Source organism: Myotis lucifugus, unplaced genomic scaffold, assembly GCF_000147115.1.
Source record: "Myotis lucifugus unplaced genomic scaffold, Myoluc2.0 scaffold_54, whole genome shotgun sequence".
In the NCBI taxonomy this organism is placed as follows: Eukaryota; Metazoa; Chordata; class Mammalia; order Chiroptera; family Vespertilionidae; genus Myotis; species Myotis lucifugus.
In genome coordinates, this window is record NW_005871102.1 from 1,116,926 (window position 1) to 1,139,410 (window position 22,485).

Genomic DNA, 22,485 nt, shown 5'->3' on the forward strand with positions numbered 1-22,485 from the left:
CCTCCCCTCTCTTAGGGACCTAAAAAGAGTAATTAACTTTTCCATCTGTTCTCCTTTTTACTTATTGCTTAGGACAGAGTGGCAACTTCCAACCTCCTTCCATATGAAACTAGAAACCAGAAGTAATGAGTATAGTTTTGAGTAATAAGTTATAATCATCTCAATAGATACAAAAAAGTAAATTTGACAAGATTCAACATCCATTCATAATAAAAACCCCTCCCTCAACAAATTAGAAAATAGAAGAGAACATCTTTAACCTGACAGGACACCTATGAAACACCTACAGCTAGCATCATATTTAATAGTGAAATATGCTTTCCCATTACCATCAGGAACAAGACATACTTTCTCACCATTTCTATTTCTTATACTGAAGAGTAGCCAAGGCAAGTTAGCACAATATATATATATATATATAAAACATCCAGATTGCAATTAAAAAATAAAACTGGCTTTATTCACAAATGACACCAATCTTGTATATAGAAAATCCTAAGGAATTCACTGAAAATACTAACGTAAACAACTCTAGTGAGGCCATAGGATACAAGAGCAATATATAAAATCAATTGTATTTCTGTGCAATAGTAACAAACAATCCAAAAATGAAATTAAGAAAACAATTCTAGTCTCAATAGCATAAAATACTTAGGAATAAATTTAACAAAGTGCAATATTTGTATACTGAAAACTATAAAACTTCGTTGAAAATTTTGAAAGGTTTAAATAAGTGGAAAAATATCCCACATTCATAGATTGGAAGACTTAATATAATTATGATGACAATACTCCCCAAATCTACAGATTCAACACAATCACTATCAAAATCAAAACTGTTTTACAGAAATTGACCAACAAATGCTAAAATTCTTATAAAAATGTGGAAGACCCAGAATAGCCAAAACAACCTTGAAAACAGCTAGAAAAGTCATACTTCCTGATTTAAAAAAACACTACAAATCTACAGTAATCAATTCAGTGTGGTATAGGCAATGAGAACTGACATATTATAAATCAATGAATCCAGAAATAAACATTTATAGCCAACTGATTTTTAAGAAAGGTGACAGACAATTCAATGGGAAAATAATCTTTTCTATAAATGGTGCTGGGACAAATGAATATCCATATGTCATATGAATTTGGATGCTTACCTCACACCACACATAAAAATTAACTCAAGATGGATTACAGACCTAAAGTTAAGAGTTAAAATTATAAAATCCATAGAAGAAAACATAAGAGTAAACTTCAGGACTGAAGATTAAACAATGATTTCTTAGATGACAGCAAAAGGACAATAAAAACATTGATAAACTAGACTTCATCAATATTTAAAACTTTTTTTTTTTTTTTGCCCTGACCGGTTTGGCTCAGTGGATAGAGCGTCGGCCTGTGGACTGAAAGGTCCCAGGTTCGATTCCAGTCGAGGGCATGTGCCTTGGTTGCGGGCACATCCCCAGTGGGAGGTGTGCAGGAGGCAGCTGGTCGATGTTTCTCTCTCATCAGTGTTTCTAACTATCCCTCTTCTTTCCTCTCTGTAAAAAAATCAATAAAATATATTTTTAAAAAAATATTTAAAACTTTTTGCATTTCAAAAATAAATGAGCTCATTCTGATATTTCCAATTAAAATTTAGTAGTATAGTTTCTACTTAGCTTACCTGATATTATAATTGTGTATCTTTTACACTGTAAAACTTGGTTCCTAACATTGTTATAATTACGTTTCATCTTAATAATAGTGGTAAAATACCAATATTAATAAAAATATAACTGAATGAAATTTAATATTCCTTTGCTGCTCTTTTCCTAGGATATAGACCACTAACGATGCACAGTCAAAATAGTAGTAAAGATACTAAGAATAGTTCTTCGTGTGATTATAGCATGAACTTCATATATATTTAGGTTCATTTGTTTCCAATTTTAAGGATTGCTTTTTTTTCCTTTTGGATCTGATTTTGTTTTATAGCTATATAAACCACTTATATGGTTCCATACTATAAATGGAACATTCAAAGAAGCCTTAAGATACTAAGGCTTTCATTCCTGTCTCCTCTCCCCAATTCCTTCTTTTCTATTAGTAACCACTTTTATTAGTTTTTGACTTGTCCCTTCCATTGTTGCTTTTTTAACATAGGGAAATACACACACATATTCCTCCATTCCTCATAAAAGAGAGCATACTATACACTAACTTCTCCATAGAGTATGTACCATTTCTAACACCCCTTTACCTGTTTCCCCTCTTCCACTCTTGTCTCCCTACAATTTCTCCAATACCTTATAAAATATACAGTGGGTGATATTACTCTCCTGCTTAAAACTTCAGGGGCTCCCCATTGCATTTAGGATAAAATCCAATTTCTTCACAGTCCCTATGAAAACTGAGATGATGGGAATCCTGCCTCTAGGTATTAGGATTAGGTTTGGTTATGAGCAAGAGACCCAAACAGCAATAGCTTAAAACAAGATGGAAGTTTACTTCTCTGACACACATGTCTAAAGGAAGACCTCCCAAGGCTGGTACAGGGTTCAGCTTCAAGAAGTCCTCAGGGCCCTAACAGGTTTGGCTCAGTGGTTAGAGCGTCGGCCTGCAGACTGAAGGGTCCGGGTTCAATTCCTGTCAAGGGCACATGCCCGGGTTGTGGGCTTGATCCCCAGTAGGGGGCATGCAGGAGGCTGAAATCAATAAAAATACATATATTTTTAAAAGTCCTCAGGGCACAAACTCCTTCCAGGCCATGTTCCCCGGTCTTTAGGACTGACCCTCATCCCTGTGACCTAAAAGAGCAGCTAGAGTACCAGTCATTACATGTGTACCAAGCAGCGAAGTTGGAAGAAGAAAAGAGCAAGGGGTACATGCTTGCTGTGTTTTAAGGAAGATTCCTGAAAGCTCTACATAACGCTTCCACTTACAGGGGTCAGAACTTAAGAGACCTCTGAGAAAGGCTGGAAAATGTCTTCCTGTTTCTGGGCAGCCATGTGCCCAGCCAAAAGTTGGGAGTCATAACACCATGGAAGAAGTTTCTGCTGCATAGTCCCTTCAGTTCCATCTCGCACTACTCCACTCTTACTGTGCTCCAGCCATACGTTCCCTTTGTTCCTCAAACTGAGCCCTTACCTGTCCCAAGGCCTTTGCTCCTGTAGTGTCACCTGCCTAGCACACTCGTCCTCAGATCTTCAGGTGGCTGGTTCCTGCTCCTCACTCAGGACTCAGCTCCCCTGTCACTTCCTCAGAGAGCCCTTCTTCGACAATTGTAAGTAAAGTAGGCCCATCCCACTCACCCTTTTTCTCATCTCATTGCCTTATTTTCTTTATAGTGTTTTATCTCCATATGAAATTATCTTTTGCCTTCCTCCATTAGAATATAATTTCCACAGGGTAGGGACCTTTTTTGTCTTCACTACTATATTCTTATTACCCAATACAATTCTAAGTATAAAGTAGGAGCTTAATATTAGTTGAATGAATGAATGTCTGACTCCAATGCCCATGCTTTTTCTACTACCTCTTCTGTTCCTAATGTAAAACAATACCACACTCCAGACCTTGTTTTTTGTTTTTAGAATAATAGCCTATTAAAGATATTTTCCCCCAGACAAGGTTTTTAAAAACATGGTTTCTAAAGTAAAACAAAACTTTTCTATGCTCAGTAGTAAAAAGAGGTTTAGATATAACTGCTAGGGCAAGTCTCAAAAGTTAGTACATTTCATCTGCAAAATGGAAGAGTTGGTTAAAATTCATTTATTTTATCTACAGATATTTACCAAGCACTGTGCTAAAGCAAAATTAGGGAATGAAGAAACTCTCTGCCTTTCCAATGTACAATTTGTATGACTCTCCGTAATTGTTGGTTTGTAACCTTTGTGCTAGAGAAAAAGCCCATGACTTCCCATTCCTCAAACATTAAATATCTGTCACCAAGATATTGATAAACACACTGCTTCATTTTAAAAGTGAATATATTTAATTCAACACTGCAATAAGAAATGAATAATATTAAAAACAAGCATATTAATGGCTTCTAAAAATCCATATTCATTTTTAGTTTCCTTTGCAGAGGATTTTTTGATTGCTAGTTCTCTACAGCAAAATTGTGCTAGGAAAATGTCTTTACAAGACAGAAATTCTCTCAATGCAAGTCTAAAATGCTTACAAGGAACTAAAAGTTTTAGAGACCCAAGTCAGAAATACTGAATATTAGAGCTCTCTCATTTGAATCCGAAACGTCTGACATACTAAACATTACATATTTTTTAGGAAGATGGCCAACAAATAACAACTCAGCATCTTCTAGAGACTGGCACCCCTGATAGTCATGACTATTACAGAAGCGCCTGGCTGTGGTTCATGCCCTACCACCTTCTGTTCTAGATCCTTCTTGGCTTCTACGGGCACCTCCAAAGGCACTGTGAGGAAACAGATGCAGAGATGGATGCCCATTTCTCCTGCAGTCCCTTCTCAGCATAGCAATTAATCAAACAATGAGAAAAAGGTATAAAATCCATGACTTATGATCCCCACAAGGCCTCACTCAATTTGAAAAATTGCCAGTTCTGTCAAATATGCCAACACTCCAATAAGGTATTTATGACACAGAATCTGAAAAGAAAAAAAAGGGACAACATTTAAAATTAAAATAGAATTATGATAATAAAGTAGTTTGTATTTGATAAATATTCCAGGATTATTTTAAATTCCCTATCTGCAAGCTAAGATATGAATATGAAAACAAACCATTGCTGCTCTAAGTCTAATAAATTCACAACTATGGTCAATGGTGCTTAGAAGTAATTAGACTAGGGTTCTTATTTATCCTGAGTTCCGTGCTTAGGCTAACTCCTGCCTAAAGAGTGAGGGGAGGAAGGGCATCTCTGAACCCCTTGAACTTATATACACATTGAGTATTTACATTTTCTAGGAGGTTCATAGCTTCCTTCTTCTCAAAGGGATATATATATATATATATATATATATATATATATTCCAAAAGTATCTTATAAAAACAAAGTAGATGGCAGAAACCTGGCTAACAGATTACAATTAAGGTATGTTAAACTCCTAGCACAGTGACAAAGCCAGTATTCACTGAGTGTTTATGGTGGTTGTATATGAATGTATTTTAAATATATTAACATATTTTAATATACTTAAGGGCCTACTTTCAATTGGTTTTTCATACTTACTCTAATAAGGACTTCATGAACAGTAAAACAATGTCTTTATTACTTCCTTTTTTTATCTTATTTTATTGATTTTTTACAAAGAGGAAGGGAGAGGGATAGAGAGCCAGAAGCATCGATGAGAGAGAAACATCGATCAGCTGCCTCCTGCACACCTCCTACTGGGGATGTGCCTGCAACCAAGGTACATGCCCTTGACCAGAATCAAACCTGGGACCTTTCAGTCCGCAGGCCAACACTCTATCCACTGAGCCAAACCGGTCAGGGCTGTCTTTATTATTTCTTTTCCAGCAGGGATAGAAAAGCCTAAAATATGAAAATGATTATCTTAGTTATATGTTTCTGGCTATAATTTCCTTATCTAACACAAAATCCTGTTATCTGATTATTATTTCAAAGTTTGACAAGAAACTATTTTGAAAGTTTCAAAGTTACTACAGAGTAATTCATATTATTTCCAAAATCTGTAGCACACAACACATAGTATCCTTCCATAATAAAGTTGAATCAAGCCCTGGCCAGGGTGGCTCAGTTGGTTGGGCATCATCCTGTACACTGAAAAATTGCTGGTTCAATTTCTAGTCAGGGCACATGCTCAATCCCCAGTAGGGGGCGTGCAGGAGACAGTCGGTTCATATTTTGCTCTCACACTGATGTTTCTCTCTCTCCCTCTTCCTTCCTCTCTCTAAAAATGAATTTTTTTATAAAAAAGCTGAATCAAAAAGGCTAAACATTTTTATAAATCTTTTATAAAGCATAAAATAAAATGTCTCTATTGGCAGACATTCAATTTATTTAGTCCATGTGGAAAATGCAATCACCATACATTTTGAAAACTATGCAACAATAAGAAAAATTACTTAACTAGATTTGTTCAAACTAACCTTTATTTTTCCATTAGTATGTGCTGAAGCTACAGATGTTGAAACGCGAACCAATCTTGTGGCTGATAAGTGAATTTTGAAATGCCTATGGAAATGTGAACAAAGGCAGTCCATGAACAAGTCAACTTCCTCCTGGGTAACTTCCCCAGGGGCTTTGTGGACACTGTCCCACAAAGCTTTTGCATCCTCCGGATGTATGGCATAAGAAATATCCAGACTTTGAGGGCTACACGGTACAGACCAAAGAAACTCAGTAGTAGCCACATAATGGTCCATTTTGCATGCAGTCCACATAGCTGCCATCCAGGAAAGATTAAATGCATTGATTGCTAAAGGACTGAAATGACAGTCAAAAGTTTTCTGAAACCAGGTTCCAATTAAGGCTGTATTAGTCTCTGCTCCATTTGCAAGGAATAAGGGTAAGCAGGTGAAATCTTCTGAAACAGTCTCCAGAAGACTGTCTCCAAATATACAGCAGAACCAACCAGTCCACAACACTTTACCTTCTCTGTTCTCAGATGGCAATTGAGATTTTGACAGAATCTACAAAGAAAGAAAACAGGTTCATTAAGTTCAAAAGTACATTTACTCCTAAATTACATCACCTCAAAAGTAATTAGTACATTTAAAACTACGAAGACATTATATTACTTACGAAAAAACAAAGAACAGTGTCCCTAATCATTTTAGGTTTTATTAAGTTCACTGACCTTTTTCCTAATATTTTTTTTTTCCAATTTGTAAGTTTTATTCCCACAAGGCAGCCGGGGTCGGGGTGCAGAGCTGCGAGCCAGGCCGGCCGAGGGGCCTTCCTCCGGCAGAAGTGCACGCCGGGTTCTCGGGTCTGCCCCACCAGCAGGCTGGTTTTTAGAAAGACTGTCATGAGTGCCGGGTGGAAGGCTCCGAGGGGCGCAGGCAGTGGGCTCAGATGTGGGGGTGCACACTTGTGGAGCTAAGGGTAGCAGGGCAGGTCCTTCTCTATGACCTGGGGCTCTTCCATGGGACCATACCTTTTCACCACACAACCATTCTTGTCAATGAGGAACTTGGTGAAGTTCCATTTGATGGCATTTCCCAGGATGCCCCTCCCCTTGGGCTGGGCTTTCATCCACTTCCACAGAGGGTGGGCATCATCTCCGTTCACACAGATCTTGCTATTCCTATCGAATTTGACATTATAGCTGGCAGCGAACTCTTTGATCTCGGCATTAGTCCCTGGCTCCTGCCTCCCAAACTGGTTGCAAGGGAAAGCCAGGATCCGTAAACCACACTCAGCATATCGGGCGTGCAGGTCGACAAGCTGAGTGTAGTTTACGTCTGTTTTGCCTCATTGTGAGGCCACGGTGGTGACGATGCACACGAAGCCCCGGTACTTGTCCAGGTTAACCATGCGCCCGTCGATGTCCTTGGCTGAGAACTCGTGCATTGACTGAGCACAGCGCCAGTCGTCACGGGAGGCGCACATGGTGCTGGCCACGCCGGGCACGGCAAGAGCACCACACAGAAGCGCTGGCTTCAGCAGGCGGCACGGGCGGCTTCCTAATATTCTTATACACTAGAGACACGGTATATGGCAAGATCTTCGTACAACCAAAATGCAAAATAAAAGCTACTGATATGGTACAACCAAGTACAGCATCAGGGGGAAAAAGATCTCAGCTTTAGAAGGAGCAGTAAAAGGTCACCAAATGCAATGTGCTTGAACTCTCTCATGTCCTCAGGTGAGGATTTTACTAGGGCTTCATTTATTTAGGTAAATTTTAAATATGAAAAGTTTTAACATTGAAAAGCAAAATGAGTCCAGCCCGTGTGGCTCAGGGGTTGAGCATCGACCTATGAACCAGGAGGTAATGGTTCGATTACCCGTCAGGGCACATACCCAGGTTGTGGGCTCGATCCCCAGTAGGGAGTGTGCAGAAGGCAACCTATCAATGATTCTCTCTGATCATTGATGTTTCTATCTTCCTCTCCCTTCCTTTCTCTGAAATCAATAAAAATATATTTTTAAAATTTGGCTCAGTGGATAGAGCATCAGCCCACAGACTGAAGGGCCCCAGGTTCAATTCTGGTCAAGGGCATGTACCTCGGTTGCAGGTATCCCTGCCCTGGTCAGGGTGCGTGTAGGAAGCAACCAATTGATGAGTCTCTCTCACGTCGATGTTTCTCTCTGTCTCTCCCTCTTCCTTCCACTCTCTCTAAAAATCAATGAAAAAATATCCGCGGGTGAGGATTAACAACAACAAAAATTTTAATAAAAAATAAAATAAAGAGAAGCTTCTGGATCTCAGAAAGTTTCACTAAAGATTTATGCGGTAGTAGGCATCCTGTTGGCCCTTCCCATCTTCGTTCTAATTTTTGCCGGAAACTTGCATATATCTAGAGCTCCAAGATCCATCTTAGACTATAAAGCCACCTTAAGGATGGAAGCCACACACCAAAAGATAAAAGAGAAGAGAGAAGGGGCCTATTATTAATAATATCATAAAGCATATATATACCAGCCTTGAATAGCTTACCTACATACACCTCTGTAAGATAGATAAACCTCTATCTCGTTTAATTTGCTATTATTTAAGCTTTCTGTCATATGCAGCTGAATCTAATCCTAGGCATCTTGAGATCCTTGCAAATACCATGACCTATATATACCATGGCTCAGCAAACTTTTTCTGTAAAGGACCAAATAGTAAATACTTTAGGGCTTGTGGGCCATAGCAAATACTCAGCTTTGCTATTGTAGCACAAAAGCAGCCATAGAAAATTCATAAACAAATGAAAGGGGCTCTGCTCCAATAAAACCTCATTTACAGAAATAAGCCATGGGTCAGACTTGGCCATGCAGTCCATGGTTGGCTGACCCCTGATGTGTAACAAATAAACAAATTAGGTCTGTTCAACTGTTTCAGAATTTAACTTATCAATGACTAAGACGAGTTACCTCATAAACAGAAGTAGCAGGCATGAATAAAATAAATTCAGTTTCTGAATAAATCAAAAGTTAGTTATATTACTTTTATACACTGCACATAGGAAGGTAAAAGGTTACATTTCTGAGAGTAACTTGACCTATATCACAAAATGTAAAAATAAGTTACTTTTTAAAAATATGTATTTTTATTGATTTCAGAGGAGAGGGAGAGAGAAACATCAATGATGAGAGGGAATCATTGATCGGCTGCCTCCTGCATGCCCCCACACTGGGGATTGAGCCCATAACACAGGCATGTGCACTGATAGGGAATGGAACCATGACTTCCTGGTTCATAGGTCAATGCTCAACCATCGTGCCACACAAGCTGGGCTAAGTTACATATTTTCTTTGTTAACATTCTACTTCTAGAAATTTAATCCCAGTAAAAATCCTAATGATATGAGTAATTATCTTCAACATTAATTATTAGGAAAAAAGCCATAATGCAAATAAATATGGGCAATATAATCCCAATTTTTAATAGATACAGATAGCTAAATGGATGTATCTATGCTCATGAGGGATACTGATTTGTAGTTTTCTTTTGTTATAGTGTCTTAGTCTGTTTTTGGTATTAGGGTAATGCTGGCCTCCCAGAATGAGTTAGAAAGTATTCCCTCTGCTTCTATCCTCTGAAAGAGAATGTAGATAATTGGTTTATTTTCTTCTTTAAGTGCTTGGTAGAATTCACCAGCGAAACTGTCTGGACCTGATGCTTTCTATTTTGGAAGGTTATTAATTATTTATCCAACTTCTTTAATAGACATAGGCCTATTCAGATTATCTACTGCCAAAAAGATGTATACCAAGATGCTGAACTGTGGTTTTTAACTTTCTTTGTACTTTATTTTTTAAGTTTTCTAAAATAAACATGTTATACAGGGTGAGGCAAAAGTAGGTTAACAGTTGTTCATATGGAAAATAATACAATAATTAATAAATAATACAAGAATAAACTCTGTTTCACTACTCACAACTGTAAACCTACTCTGTATTGCCCCACCCTGAAGTAATAAGTATTTTTTAAGTTGGTCATTATCTACTTTAAATTTGGTCAAATAAGACATAAGAGGTTATAAATCACAAGCTTAAGAAATTCAAAAACTGCCCTAACTGGTTTGGCTCAATGGATAGAGCGTCAGCCTGGGGACTCAAGGGTCCCAGGTTCGATTCCGGTCAAGGGCATATACCTTGGTTGCAGGCACATGCCCAATAGGGAGTGTGCAGGAGGCAGCTGACCGATGTTTCTCTCTCATCGATGTTTCTAACTCTCTATCCCTCTCCCTTCCTCTCTGTAAGAAATCAATAATATATATTTAAAAAAAAGAAAAAAGAAATTCAAAAACTGTAACAATTAGCACAATGTCCAAACCAAGACAATGCAGATTATTTTCCCTAGCAAGCATTGCCTATACTATACCTGGACGAGAAATGCATCAGGGTCCCTTTGTGTTCCTTTCATTCCCAGGAGAGTAGAGAAAATCACTTTGATGTTCAAGTCTTCGCCCACTTCCACAGCAAGTCCTTTTTGCTTTTCAGCAACAATAAATGCACTCAGAAATTTAGAGTACTCTTTGAGATTTGTGTAGGAGAACTTATACAGGGGAGTTAAACTATACAGAGTCCATTGCTTATGTAGAAGGAATGCAACCTTTTGAGGATCAACATCTTCCTAAAAAAAAAAAAGATCACAGCAAATGAAGTTTAAGAATTAGGAAACTTTAGTAAATAAGAATTTAATCATAGTATTTAATACTAATCTATGGCTGGGTACCTGATCTTTGCACTCCAGCCAAACTGGAGTTTGCAGGACTCTGAAGATCTTTGAACAGGCCTTTGCTTTTGTTGTACCTGGCCTGTCCCTTTCCTTCAATCAGGTCTTTGCCTAAATGTCACTCAAAAGGCCACTGTACCTAAAGTAGCACCTGAACCCACTCCAACTTGTCACTTTCTAACTCCTAACATGCTTTATATTTATGACTATCTGATATTATACACTAGAGGCCTGGTGCACAGTCCTTCAGCCCAGCCTGCGCCCTCTCACAGAGCAGAAGCCCTCAGAGGAGTGGGCCTAAGCCAAAGTCTGGCCTCCCTCTGCGGGAGGTGATCCACAGGCCAATCAGGGGACAGCACTGGCCGGTGAGCAGCCGGCACCGCCCCCCAATTGCCCCTCCACCACTGCCAGTCGCCGCCGCCTCCCCAATCACCGTCCCCTCCCTCTGCCCACTGGCACCTGCCTTGGCTGGCCTGGCGCCCCCCCGCTCTCCAGCCCCACCCCCTGCCTACCAGTTGTTCCGCCATTCAGTCGATTTGCTTATTAGGCTTTTATTATATAGATTATATAGAATTTGTGTGACTTTTACTGTCTATTTTTCCTACTAGAGAATGAGTTTAATGAAATCATGAATTTTGTCTATTTTATTCACTACTACTTTCTAGCACTTAGAGCAGTGCTATCTAGAACAGGTGTTCAATAAATATTAATGGATGAAAATTTATGTTTCACTTGTAGAAACTTCAAGTTATAGATTTTGAAAATAATAATTATTCTTAGAGCAACTAATTTTATTGGATTTAATTAAGTAATTTTTAAAAGTGCCTGGCACACTATGCCATTCTATGACACAATGCCTAATTTGGTAGATTAAATAAAAAGATACCTGGGAGTATTTTTGCCATGCTCTATTAGAACCACAGGTACCATCAAAAACAAAAGCAGCCCTAGCTGGTTTGGCTCAATGGATACAGCATCAGCCTGCAGACTGACGGGTCCCAGATTCGATTCCAGTTAAGGACACATGCCCAGGTTGTGGGCCCGATCCCTAGTAGGGGGTATGCAGGAGATAGCCGATCAATGATTCTCTCTCATCATTGATGTTTCTCTCTCTCCCTCTCCTTCCTCTCTGAAATCAATAAAAATATAATTTATTTAAAAAAACAACACTTCACCTACACTATATTGGCACTATGTCATTACTGAGCAAGAGTCTTCACAGACACTCTATAGCTCCTAGTTTTATCCTGAATTGAATTTTTCTATACAATTCATACTTCGTGAGATAGTCTCACCACTATCTTTTAGAACTTTCACTAGTTGTTTATTTACAAAAACATTTGTTCTGACAAAGTTACTAGGCAAAAGGTATGGCAAAATTATTTGTATCATATACATAAGGGAGTACTGAATTGGACAATCCAAACTTTAATTAATACAGTTTCTGTTTAGTGGTTAGGAACTATCACTTTCATTACCAGCACTAGCAATTTTTCTTTAAGAAAGTTGTCACAAAGAAGCAAAACTTTTCTCATATCCCAAAAGATACTGTGCGCACAACAGTGTTAAGAAAACAAAGTTACCAGGAAGGTCTGAGTGACTGATAGCCAGGTTCCTAGCTCAGTGACTCAAAACCACACACCAAACTGCCTGGGGCTTTATTTCATGTTTCAGTAAAATTACAAATTACTAATGTTTCATACCGTCAGGGTCGTGTGCGAATGATCAAAACAGAGCATGATGCCACCAGATAAATCTGAGCCAATTTAAACACCAAAATAACTTGGTAATGAATTACAAAAATTTGAAAAACAGGAATTCGTGAGTTCAAGTCTCCAATAAACAAATGGAGGAGAAAAGAAAAGGGCTTAAAATAGAATGCCAAAAGCTGATTGGTAAATACGGAGTAAAGGGAGATTAGAAAGTCATTATTTTGCAACCATCATGATAAAGATGGGGTCAGGCAAAAATTATCAATGGATGTTAAGTCTAGGGGGAAATTTTGATAAGGAACATGATATTTGCATTATCTTAAAATATCTCCCCATAGATCAGGGGTGGGCAAACTTTTTGACTCGAGGGCCACAATGGGTTCTTAAACTGGACCGGAGGGCCGGAACAAAAGCATGGATGGAGTGTTTGTGTGAACTAATATAAATTCAAAGTAAACATCATTACATAAAAGGGTACGGTCTTTTTTTTTTTTTTAGTTTTATTCATTTCAAACGGGCCGGATCCGGCCCGCGGGCCGTAGTTTGCCCACGGCTGCCATAGATGCTTATTAGTTGCAGAGGGAACTAAAACAGTAATTATTGGGCAACACCTTGACAGGATGATCAAAATTAACATTACCTATGTGGTACCAGATGTCATTCCCCCAGGACACAATAGCACCTATATAGTATCCCAGCCAAGAATACACAACTTCAACCTAATCGTGAGGAAACAGCACACAAATACAAAATAAGGCATATTCTACTTTAAAAAGGGAAAGGAGAAAACTATACTCTTCAAAAATGTCTATGTCGTAAAAGACAAAGAAATATTGTGGCAGTGTTCTAGATCAAAGGGTTTAAAAGACATAACAAAGGAGGTACTACTTCCTGACAGTGTGAATAACTTTCTTTTTGCTGTTTCTCATTTATTTTATTACCTGAGGGATGGAGAAAATACTAAAAGTACTAGAAATTGTAACAAAAAATGAGATGTTCTGTTCACATCTATTCTCAATTATTGAGTAACACAAAAGCATACCTGCAACTGTGAACACTGGGGAATTTTCCTTTGAGGTGAAGGCGGGACAAATGAAGTCAGCTTCCTGACTGATTCCAACCGCTTCTGCAGAGGAGTAGCACCTATAAAGTGATCTTTAAGCCTTGAGGATGCACTTCGTCTGGGAGTCGATTCTGGGATAGCATAAGAATCCATGGTCTACATAAAAAGAAATAAAACCAGAATTCTAAACACTAACAAGTCAATTCATGCTCACAGTTTCAATGCTTCCTCTGCTCACGATAAAGGAGTTCTTTCTCCCTTCCCCTCCCTGCTTCCCATTTTGACTTTTCAACCAAGTCCAGTATTTCTCAATGGCTACTGGCTATTTTTATGAATATCTGACAGATGACTCAGACACAGTATGTTCAAAACTAAATTCAACTCCTTCCCATCCTCCTTCTTCCAAAAGTTAGCAGGTCCATTTTCTAATTCCTGTCAATATTCCAAGTTAACTTAAATTCATTTAAGTAGTCTCCCACTTTCATTCTTTAACATGCAGTCCTTAAGCACAGTCTGTTGAGATTTTTCTTGAACAGTCTGTCATCTATTCCCAAAGCTACTTCCTTAGCCAGCTTCTATTACCACAACTAACCTTTTCTTCCATATCTAAGGGTAATAATCATCCTTCAGAAATGGCACTTTATTGTTAGATACCTGTGCAAAAACCTTTATAGTGATGAGTTCTACTCTTCTGCTCCGTACTTAAAAATCTTTCATAATTCAGCTGTCCTTATCCTCCTACTTCCCCTAAATGTACACATTTTCTTGTCTTCATGTTTTTGCCTATCAACTATATTCCCTATCTAAAGTGTCCTTTTTCCATTTCACCATTTTTGAGATCATGCTTGAATCCAATCTAATTTCAAGTAGTTAGGGTTTTTTTAACCTTCTTTCCCAAAACACCTGTTATACACTTCTGTCTATATCAGTGACTCCCTCATTCCTGGGAGGGTGGGAATGGAGGGAAGGGAAGCTGGGGGTGGGTGTGCGTGTGTACAATGAGCTATCAGGGGTAAATATTTTTTAAAAGCCCCAAGGTCCTCCTGTGAGTTCCGAAGCAAGCTCCCCTCTGGCCAGCCCAACACCTGAGCCCAGGGTGCGGCGACCACGTGAGCAGCAGTTGCGTGAGCAGCCTGCCCCCATCCAAGAAGCAGCAGCACCATGAGCAGCAGCCTCATACAGCCTGCTCCCATCCGAGGTGCAGCAGCCGCATGAGCAACCTGCCCCCGCCAGCCAGAGGAGCCATCACTGTTGCAAGCAGCGCCCACCAGAGGAGCCACCACCAACTGAGGAGCAGCCGCTGCCGCAACCGCCCGAGGACCAGCTGCCGCCTGAGGAGCAGCCCCCAAACAACTCGACACCTAGGTCCTTTAGTGAGAGAAAAAAATGGGCAAAGAAACCCCCAAAGGGAAAAAAAGGAGAATTGCCAGAAAAGGAGCTAAGTGAAATGGAGGCATGCAATATGTTAGAAAAAGAATTCAGAATAAGGGTCATACAGTTTATAAACCGGATGGATGAAAAAAAACAAAAACTTATGTTAAGAGTCAAGAAGAAATAAAGAGTGATATAGCTGCAATAAAAAACACTATGGAAAGTTTCAACAGTAGAGTAGGAGAAGCGGAGGACCAAATTAGCGAATTAGAAGACAAGGAAGCAAAACACACCCAAACTGAACTGCAATTGAAGAAAAAAATTAAAAGACAGGAAGAGAGCCTAAGGGAGGCTTTGGAACAACATGAAACGAAGCAACATAAAAATAATAGGGGTGCCAGAACGACAGGAAGAGGAACAAGGGTTAGAAAACCTATTTGAAAAACTAATGTCAGAAACTTCCCTGATGTGGGGAAGAAAACAGTCACACAAGCACAAAGATTCCCAAACAAGATGAACCCGAGCCCTAATCGGTTTGGCTCAGTGGATAGAGCGTCGGCCTGCAGACTGAAGGGTCCCAGGTTCGATTCCGGTCAAGGGCATGTACCTGGGTTGCGGGCACATCCCCAGTAGGGGGTGTGCAAGAGGCAGCTGATCAATGTTTCTCTCTCATCGATGTTTCTAACTCTCTATCCCTTTCCCTTCCTCTCTGTAAAAAATCAATAAAATATATTTAAAAAAAAAAAAAAAGATGAACCCGAAAAGGCCCACACCAAGACACATTGTAATTATGATGGTAAACGTTCAGGACAAAGAGAGAATCTTAAAGGCTGCAAGAGAGAGACAGAAAGTTACATACAAGGGATCTCCCATTAGATTATCAAATAATTTCTCAACAGAAACACATCAGGCCAGAAAGGAATGGAAGGAAGTTTACAAAGTGATGCAAAGCAAGGGACTGATTCCAAGAATACTCTATCCAGCAAGGTTATCATTCAAAATTGAAGGGAAAATAAGGAGCTTCACAGACAAAAAAAGGCTAAAGGAGTTTATCACCACCAAGCCAGCAATGCAAGAAATGCTAAAGGGACTGGTGTAAAAAGAAGAAATAAAAAGGGAAGAAGGAACACAGGCACAAAAAATAAAAATGGCTACAAACAAGTACCTTTCAATAACTTTAAACATAAATGGACTAAATCAGCCGTGGGCAAACTACAGCCCGCGGGCCGGATCCGCCCGTTTGAAATAAATAAAACTAAAAAAAAAAAAAAGACAGTACCCTTTTATGTAATGATGTTTACTTTGAATTTATATTAGTTCACACAAACACTCCATCCATGCTTTTGTTCCGGCCCTCCGGTCCAGTTTAAGAACCCATTGTGGCCCTCGAGTCAAAAAGTTTGCCCACCCCTGGACTAAATGCTCCAATCAAAAGACATCAAGTGGCTGAATGGATAAAAAAACATGACCCATATATTTGCTGTCTACAAGAGACCCACCTCAGAATAAGGGACTCACACAGACTGAAAGTGAAGGGATGGAAAAATATCTTCCAGGCAAATGGAAATGAAAATAAAGCTGGGGTCTGACAAAATAGACCTGAAAGTGAAGGCCATATCAAGAGATAAGGAAGGCCACTTCATAGTACTAAAGGAATTGATACAACAAGAAGATATAACCCTGATAAACATATATGCACCCAATGTAGGAGCACCCAAATACATAAAAAAACTCCTGGAAGATATCAAGGGAGAGATCGACAACAATACAATCATAGTAGGGGACTTTAATACACCACTGACATCACTGGATAAATCTTCTAGACAAAAAATCAGCAAAGAAACAGCAATCCTAAATGACTCACTAGATCAGATGGACTTGACATCTTCAGAACATTTCACCCCAAAGCCATGGAATATACGTTCTTCTCAAGTGCACATGGGACATTTTCAAAGATAGACCACATATTGGGTCACAGGCAAAGTCTCTCCAAATTCAAGAAGATTGAAATCATATCAAGCATCTTCTCAGACCACAATAGCATAATATTAAAAGTAAACTACAATAAAAACAATAAAAAAATTCAAACACTTGGAAGCTGAATAGCATGCTATTAAACAATGACTGGGTTACCAAAGAGATCAAAGAAGAAATTAAAAACATCCTGGAAATGAATGACAATGAAAACACAACAATCCAAAATCTATGGGACACAGTGAAAGCAGTCCTGAGAGGGAAGTTTATAGCTCTACAGGCCTACCTCAAAAACACAAGAAAAAATGGTAATAAACCATCTAATTCTACAACTTAAAGAGAGCAACAAGAAAAGCCCAGAGTGAGCAGAAGGAAGAAGATAATAAAGATCAGAGCAGAAATAAATGACATAGAGACAAAAAGAAAAAAAACAATACAAAAGATCAATGAAACCAAGAGCTGGTTCTTTGAAAGGATAAACAAGACTGATGAACCTTGCCCTGACCGGTTTGGCTTAGTGGATAGAGCGTCGGCCTGCAGACTGAAGGGTCCCGGGTTCGATTCCAGTCAAGGGCATGTACCTTGGTTGTGGGCACATCCCTAGTAGGGGGTGTGCAGGAGGCAGCTAATCAATGTTTCTCTCTCATTGATGTTTCTAACTCTCTAACCCTCTCCCTTCCTCTCCGTAAAAAATCAATAAAATATATTAAATTTAAAAAAAAAAAGACTGATGAACCTCTAGCCAGGCTCACCAAGAAGCAAAGAGAAACTGTAGTACATCTACACAATGGAATACTATGCTGCTGTAAAAAAGAAGGAATTCTTACCATTTGCAACAGCATGGATGGAACTGGAGAGCATTATGCTAAGTGAAATAAGCAGTCAAGCCGAAACCGGTTTGCTCAGTGGATAGAGCGTCGGCCTGCGGACTGAAGGGTCCCAGGTTCAATTCCGGTCAAGGGCATGTACCTGGGTTGCGGGCACATCCCCAGTGGGAGATGTGCAGGAGGCAGCTGATCGATGTTCTCGTCTCATCGATGTTCTAACTCTCTATCTCTCTCCTCTCTCTGTAAAAAATCAATAAAATATATTTGGAAAAAAAAGGAATAGGCAGTCATGCCAGTCAATGAAAGAAAAATACCACATGATCTCACTCATTTATGGATAATAAATACCATTATAAACTGATGAACAAAAATAGATACAGAGGCAGAGCAGCATCAAACAGACTGTCAAACTACAGCAGGAAGGCAGGGGAGGGTGTGGGGGCGGGAGGGGGGGGGAGAGTAAGAGATCAACCGAATGACTTGTATGCATGCATATAAGAATAACCAATGGACACAAGACACTGGGGGGTAAGGGAGGCCGGGGGAAGGTCAAGGGGGGGTGGTGGGGGGGAAGGAGACATATTGTAATACTCTTTGTAATACTTTAAGCAATAAAACAAAATTTTTAAAAATAAAAAAAGAAGCAAAGAGAGGATCCAAATAAACAAAGTCAGAAATGAAAGAGGCAAAATAACAACAGACCCCACAGAAATACAAAGGATTGTTAAACAATACTATGAACAACTCTATTCCAACAAACTAGACAACCTAGAGGAAATGGACATATTCCTAGAAAAATACAACCTTCCAAAACTCAATCAGGAAGAATCTAAAAACCTCAATAGGCCGGTAACAATGGAGGAAACTGAAGCAGTCATCAAAAAGCTTCCAGCAAACAAAAGCTCGGGGCTAGACAGCTTCAGAGGGGAGTTGTACCAAACATTCAAAGAAGAACTAAAACGTATCTTCCTAAGACTTCCAAAAAATTCAAGAGGAAGGCACACTTCCAAGTTCATTCTATGAAGCCAGCATTACCCTAATACCAAAACCAGATAAAGACAACAACACAATGAAAGAGAATTACAGACCAATATCCCTCATGAACATAGATGCCAAAATCCTCAAAATTCTAGCAAATCGGATCCAGCATTACATCAGAAAGATCAGACACCATGACCAAGTAGAATTTATGCTGGGATGCAAGGATGGTACAATATCTGCAAACCAATAAACATGATACATCACATAAACAAATTGAGAGATAAAAATCACATAATCATATCAATTGATGCAGAAAAAGCATTTGACAAAATCCAACACCCTTTTTTGATAAAAACCCTCAGCAAAGTGGGAATAGAGGGATTACACCTCAACATAATAAAAGCCTTATATGACAAACTTACAGCCAAAATCATATTCAATGGGCAAAAACTAAAACCATTTCACCTACAAACAGGAACAAGATAGGGATGCCCACTTTCACCACTCCTGTTTGACATAGTCCTGGAAGTGCTAGACATGGAATAAAAGGTATCCAAATTGGAAAAGAAGAGGTAAAATTGTCATTATTCACAGATGACATGATACTGTACATAGAAAACCCTAAAGACTACATCAAAAAATTATTAGACTTACTAAATGAATTCAGCAAAGTAGCAGGATACAAAATTAACACCAAGAGATCTATGGCATTTTTATACACCAACTAGTGACCCAGTGCATGGATTCATGCACATTGAAAGGAAATTAATTAGGTGGCCGGCAGGGTTGGATTGGGTGAGACAGGCCAGACACGCCCTGGAGCCAACCTCCCACCATCCCTCCCCAGTGTCTGCAGAGTGAGCTGGGTCCCTCCGGCAAGTTGGGTCCCTCGGTTTGGCCTGTGGGGATCGGGCCGAAACTAGCTCTCCAACATACCCAGAGGGGTCCCGAAGTGTGAGAGGGCACTCTGGAAAGTCGCTGTTGTACAGGGTGTGGAACGCAAATCCAAGTGTACAGTAAACCAGATTTGGGGCCGACAGTGCCCCAACAACAACATAACCCATGGCCAAAGGTGGAATTGTGTAGCCCCTCGAGGAATTGGGCTCCCTCCTCTCTGATTTTGGGGTGCATCACCCGAGAACCACTACTGCCAAGTCACTGCAGCCTGGCAGCTCCTGCATTGAGCATCTGCCCCCTCGTGGTCAGTGCACATCATAGCGACCGGTCAGACGGGTGGAGGGACACTTAGCATATCAGCCTTTTATACATATAGATTATATATATAGATAGTGACCTTACAGAAAGAGAGATTTTAAAAAATCCCATTTACCACTGCACCAAAAAAAATCAAGATATCTAGGAATAAACTTAACTAAGGAGGTAAAAGACCTGTACTCAGAAAACTATAGGACACTGAAAAAAGAGAGGAAGACATAAACAAATGGAAGAACATACCTTGTTCATGGATTGGTAGAATCAACATCATTAAAATGTCCATTACGACCCAAAGCAATCTATAGATTCAATGCACTGCCCATTAAAATACCAATGGCATATTTCACAGACCTAGAACGAACTCTCCAAAAATTCATCTGGAATAAAAAAAGACCCCGAATAGCTGCAGCAATCCTGAGAAAGAAGAACAAAGTAGGAGGGATCTCAATACCAGATATCAAGCTATATTACAAAGTCACTGTTCTCAAAACTGCCTGGTACTGGCACAAGAATAGATATATAGACCAGGAATAGAACAGAGAACCCAGAAATCAACCCAAACCACTATGCTCAATTAATATTTGACAAAGGAGGCAAGAGCATACAATGGAGTCAAGAGAGTTCTTCAATAAATGGTGTTGGGAAAATTGGACACATACATACAAAAAAATGAAACTAGACCACCAACTTACACCATACACAAAAATAAACTCAAAATGGATAAAGGACTTAAACGTAAGAGGGGAAACCATAAAAATCTTAGCAGAATCCACAGGCAGCAAAATCTCAGACATATGCTGAAGCAGTATCATCACTGATACAGCTACTAAGGCAATGGAAACTAAAGAGAAAATAAACAAATAGGACTACATCAAAATAAAAAGCTTCTGCACAGCAAAACCATCAACAAAACAACAAGAAAGCCCACTGAATGAGAGAACATATTTGCCCATGTTATCTCTCCGATAAGGGTTTAATCTCCAACATTTACAGGGAACTCATACAACTTAACAAAAGGAATATAAACAACCCAAGCAAAAAATGGCAACAGACCTAAATAGATACTTTTTAAAAATATATATATTTTATTGATTTTTTTACAGAGAGAAAGGGAAAAGGATAGAGAGTTAGAAACACCCATGAGAGAGAAACATCGATCAGCTGCCTCCTGCACACACCCCCACTGAGGATGTGCCCTTGACCAGGATCGAACCTGGGACCCTTCAGTCTGCAGGCCGATGCTCTATCCACTGAACCAAACCAGCCAGGGCCTAAATAGATACTTTTTGAAAGAGTTTGACATAAGGAAGGCCAAGAGACATATGAAAACATGCTCAAAGTCACTAATCACCCCAGAGATGCAAATCAAAACGACAATGAGGTACCATCTCACACCTGTCAGAATGGCTATCATCAACAAATCAACAAATGACAAGTGCTGGAGAGGATGCAGAGAAAAAGAACCCTCGTGCACTGCTGGTGGGAATGCAGACTGGTGCAGCCACTGTGGAGAACAGTAAAGAATTTCCTCAAAAAACTAAAAATGGAACTCCCATTTGACCCTGTGATCCCACTTCTAGGAATATATCCCAAGAAACTAGAAACACCAATCAGAAAGGATATATGCACCCCTATGTTCATAGCAGCACAATTTACCATAGCTAAGATTTGGAAACAGCCTAAGTGCCCATCAGCAGATGAGTGGATTAAAAACTGTGGTACATCTACACAATGGAATACTACGCTGATATAAAAAGGAAGGAACTCCTACCATTTGCAACAGCATGGATGGACCTGGAGAGCATTATGCTAAGTGAAATAAGTCAGTCAGAGAAAGATAAGTATCACATGCTCTCACTCATCTGTGGAATATAATGAACAACATATACACTGATGAACAAAAACAGATCCAGAGCCCTAGCCAGTTTGGCTCAGTGGATAGAGCGTCAGCCTAAGGACTGAAGGGTACCAGGATAGATTCTGGCCAGAGGCATATGCCCAGGTTGCGGGCTTGATCCCCAGTAGGGGATGTGCAGGAGGCAGCCAATCAATGATTCTCTCTGATCGTTGATGTTTCTATCTCTCTCTCCCTCTTCCTTCCTCTCTGAAATTAGTAAAGATATATTTTTTTTTAAAAAAAGATCCAGAGATAGAGAGCATCGATCAGACTATCAAACCTCAGAGGGAAGGTAGGGGAGGGTGGGGGAAGGGGGAGAGATCAACCAAAGGACTTGTATGCATGCATATACTAGTAAGCCTAACCAATGGACACAGACACCAGGAGGGTGAGGGCATGAGCGGGGGCAGGGGAACAATGGGGGGATAGGGACACATATGTAATACCTTAATCAATAAAGAAAAAAAATTAAAATTAAAAAAATAATAATAATATTCGGGGGGGGAAGCCTCAAGGCCCTCTAGAAGAGTCTAACAAAATCCTTAAAGATGGTCTATAAAATCTTTGGAGACTAATAATATACTCGCCCACAGGGATCTCCAGATCACCTAGTCCAGTGGTCGG

At 39.5% G+C, this 22,485-nt stretch overlaps 2 protein-coding genes across 2 annotated transcripts in view; both read right to left on the reverse strand.

The window, feature by feature from the left end:
- Window positions 1-1,631: 1,631 nt before the first annotated feature.
- The window catches only part of CENPL (centromere protein L), a 23,194-nt gene continuing 2,340 nt past the window's right edge, over window positions 1,632-22,485 (reverse strand). Inside the window, exons 2-5 of the mRNA XM_006088921.3 lie at window positions 13,576-13,752; window positions 10,468-10,719; window positions 6,077-6,619; window positions 1,632-4,611 (exon numbers count right to left, since the gene is read on the reverse strand). Coding sequence (XP_006088983.1) covers window positions 4,540-4,611; window positions 6,077-6,619; window positions 10,468-10,719; window positions 13,576-13,749 — 1,041 coding nt within the window. The 5' untranslated portion in view covers window positions 13,750-13,752 and the 3' untranslated portion in view covers window positions 1,632-4,539. The remainder of the gene's footprint in view (window positions 4,612-6,076; window positions 6,620-10,467; window positions 10,720-13,575; window positions 13,753-22,485) is intronic.
- LOC106697200 (phospholipid hydroperoxide glutathione peroxidase, mitochondrial-like) lies at window positions 6,800-7,629 on the reverse strand. Its single transcript, XM_014456025.2, has one exon. The coding sequence runs from the start codon at window positions 7,539-7,541 to the stop codon at window positions 7,029-7,031; it is 513 nt and encodes a 170-aa protein (XP_014311511.1). The 5' UTR covers window positions 7,542-7,629; the 3' UTR covers window positions 6,800-7,028.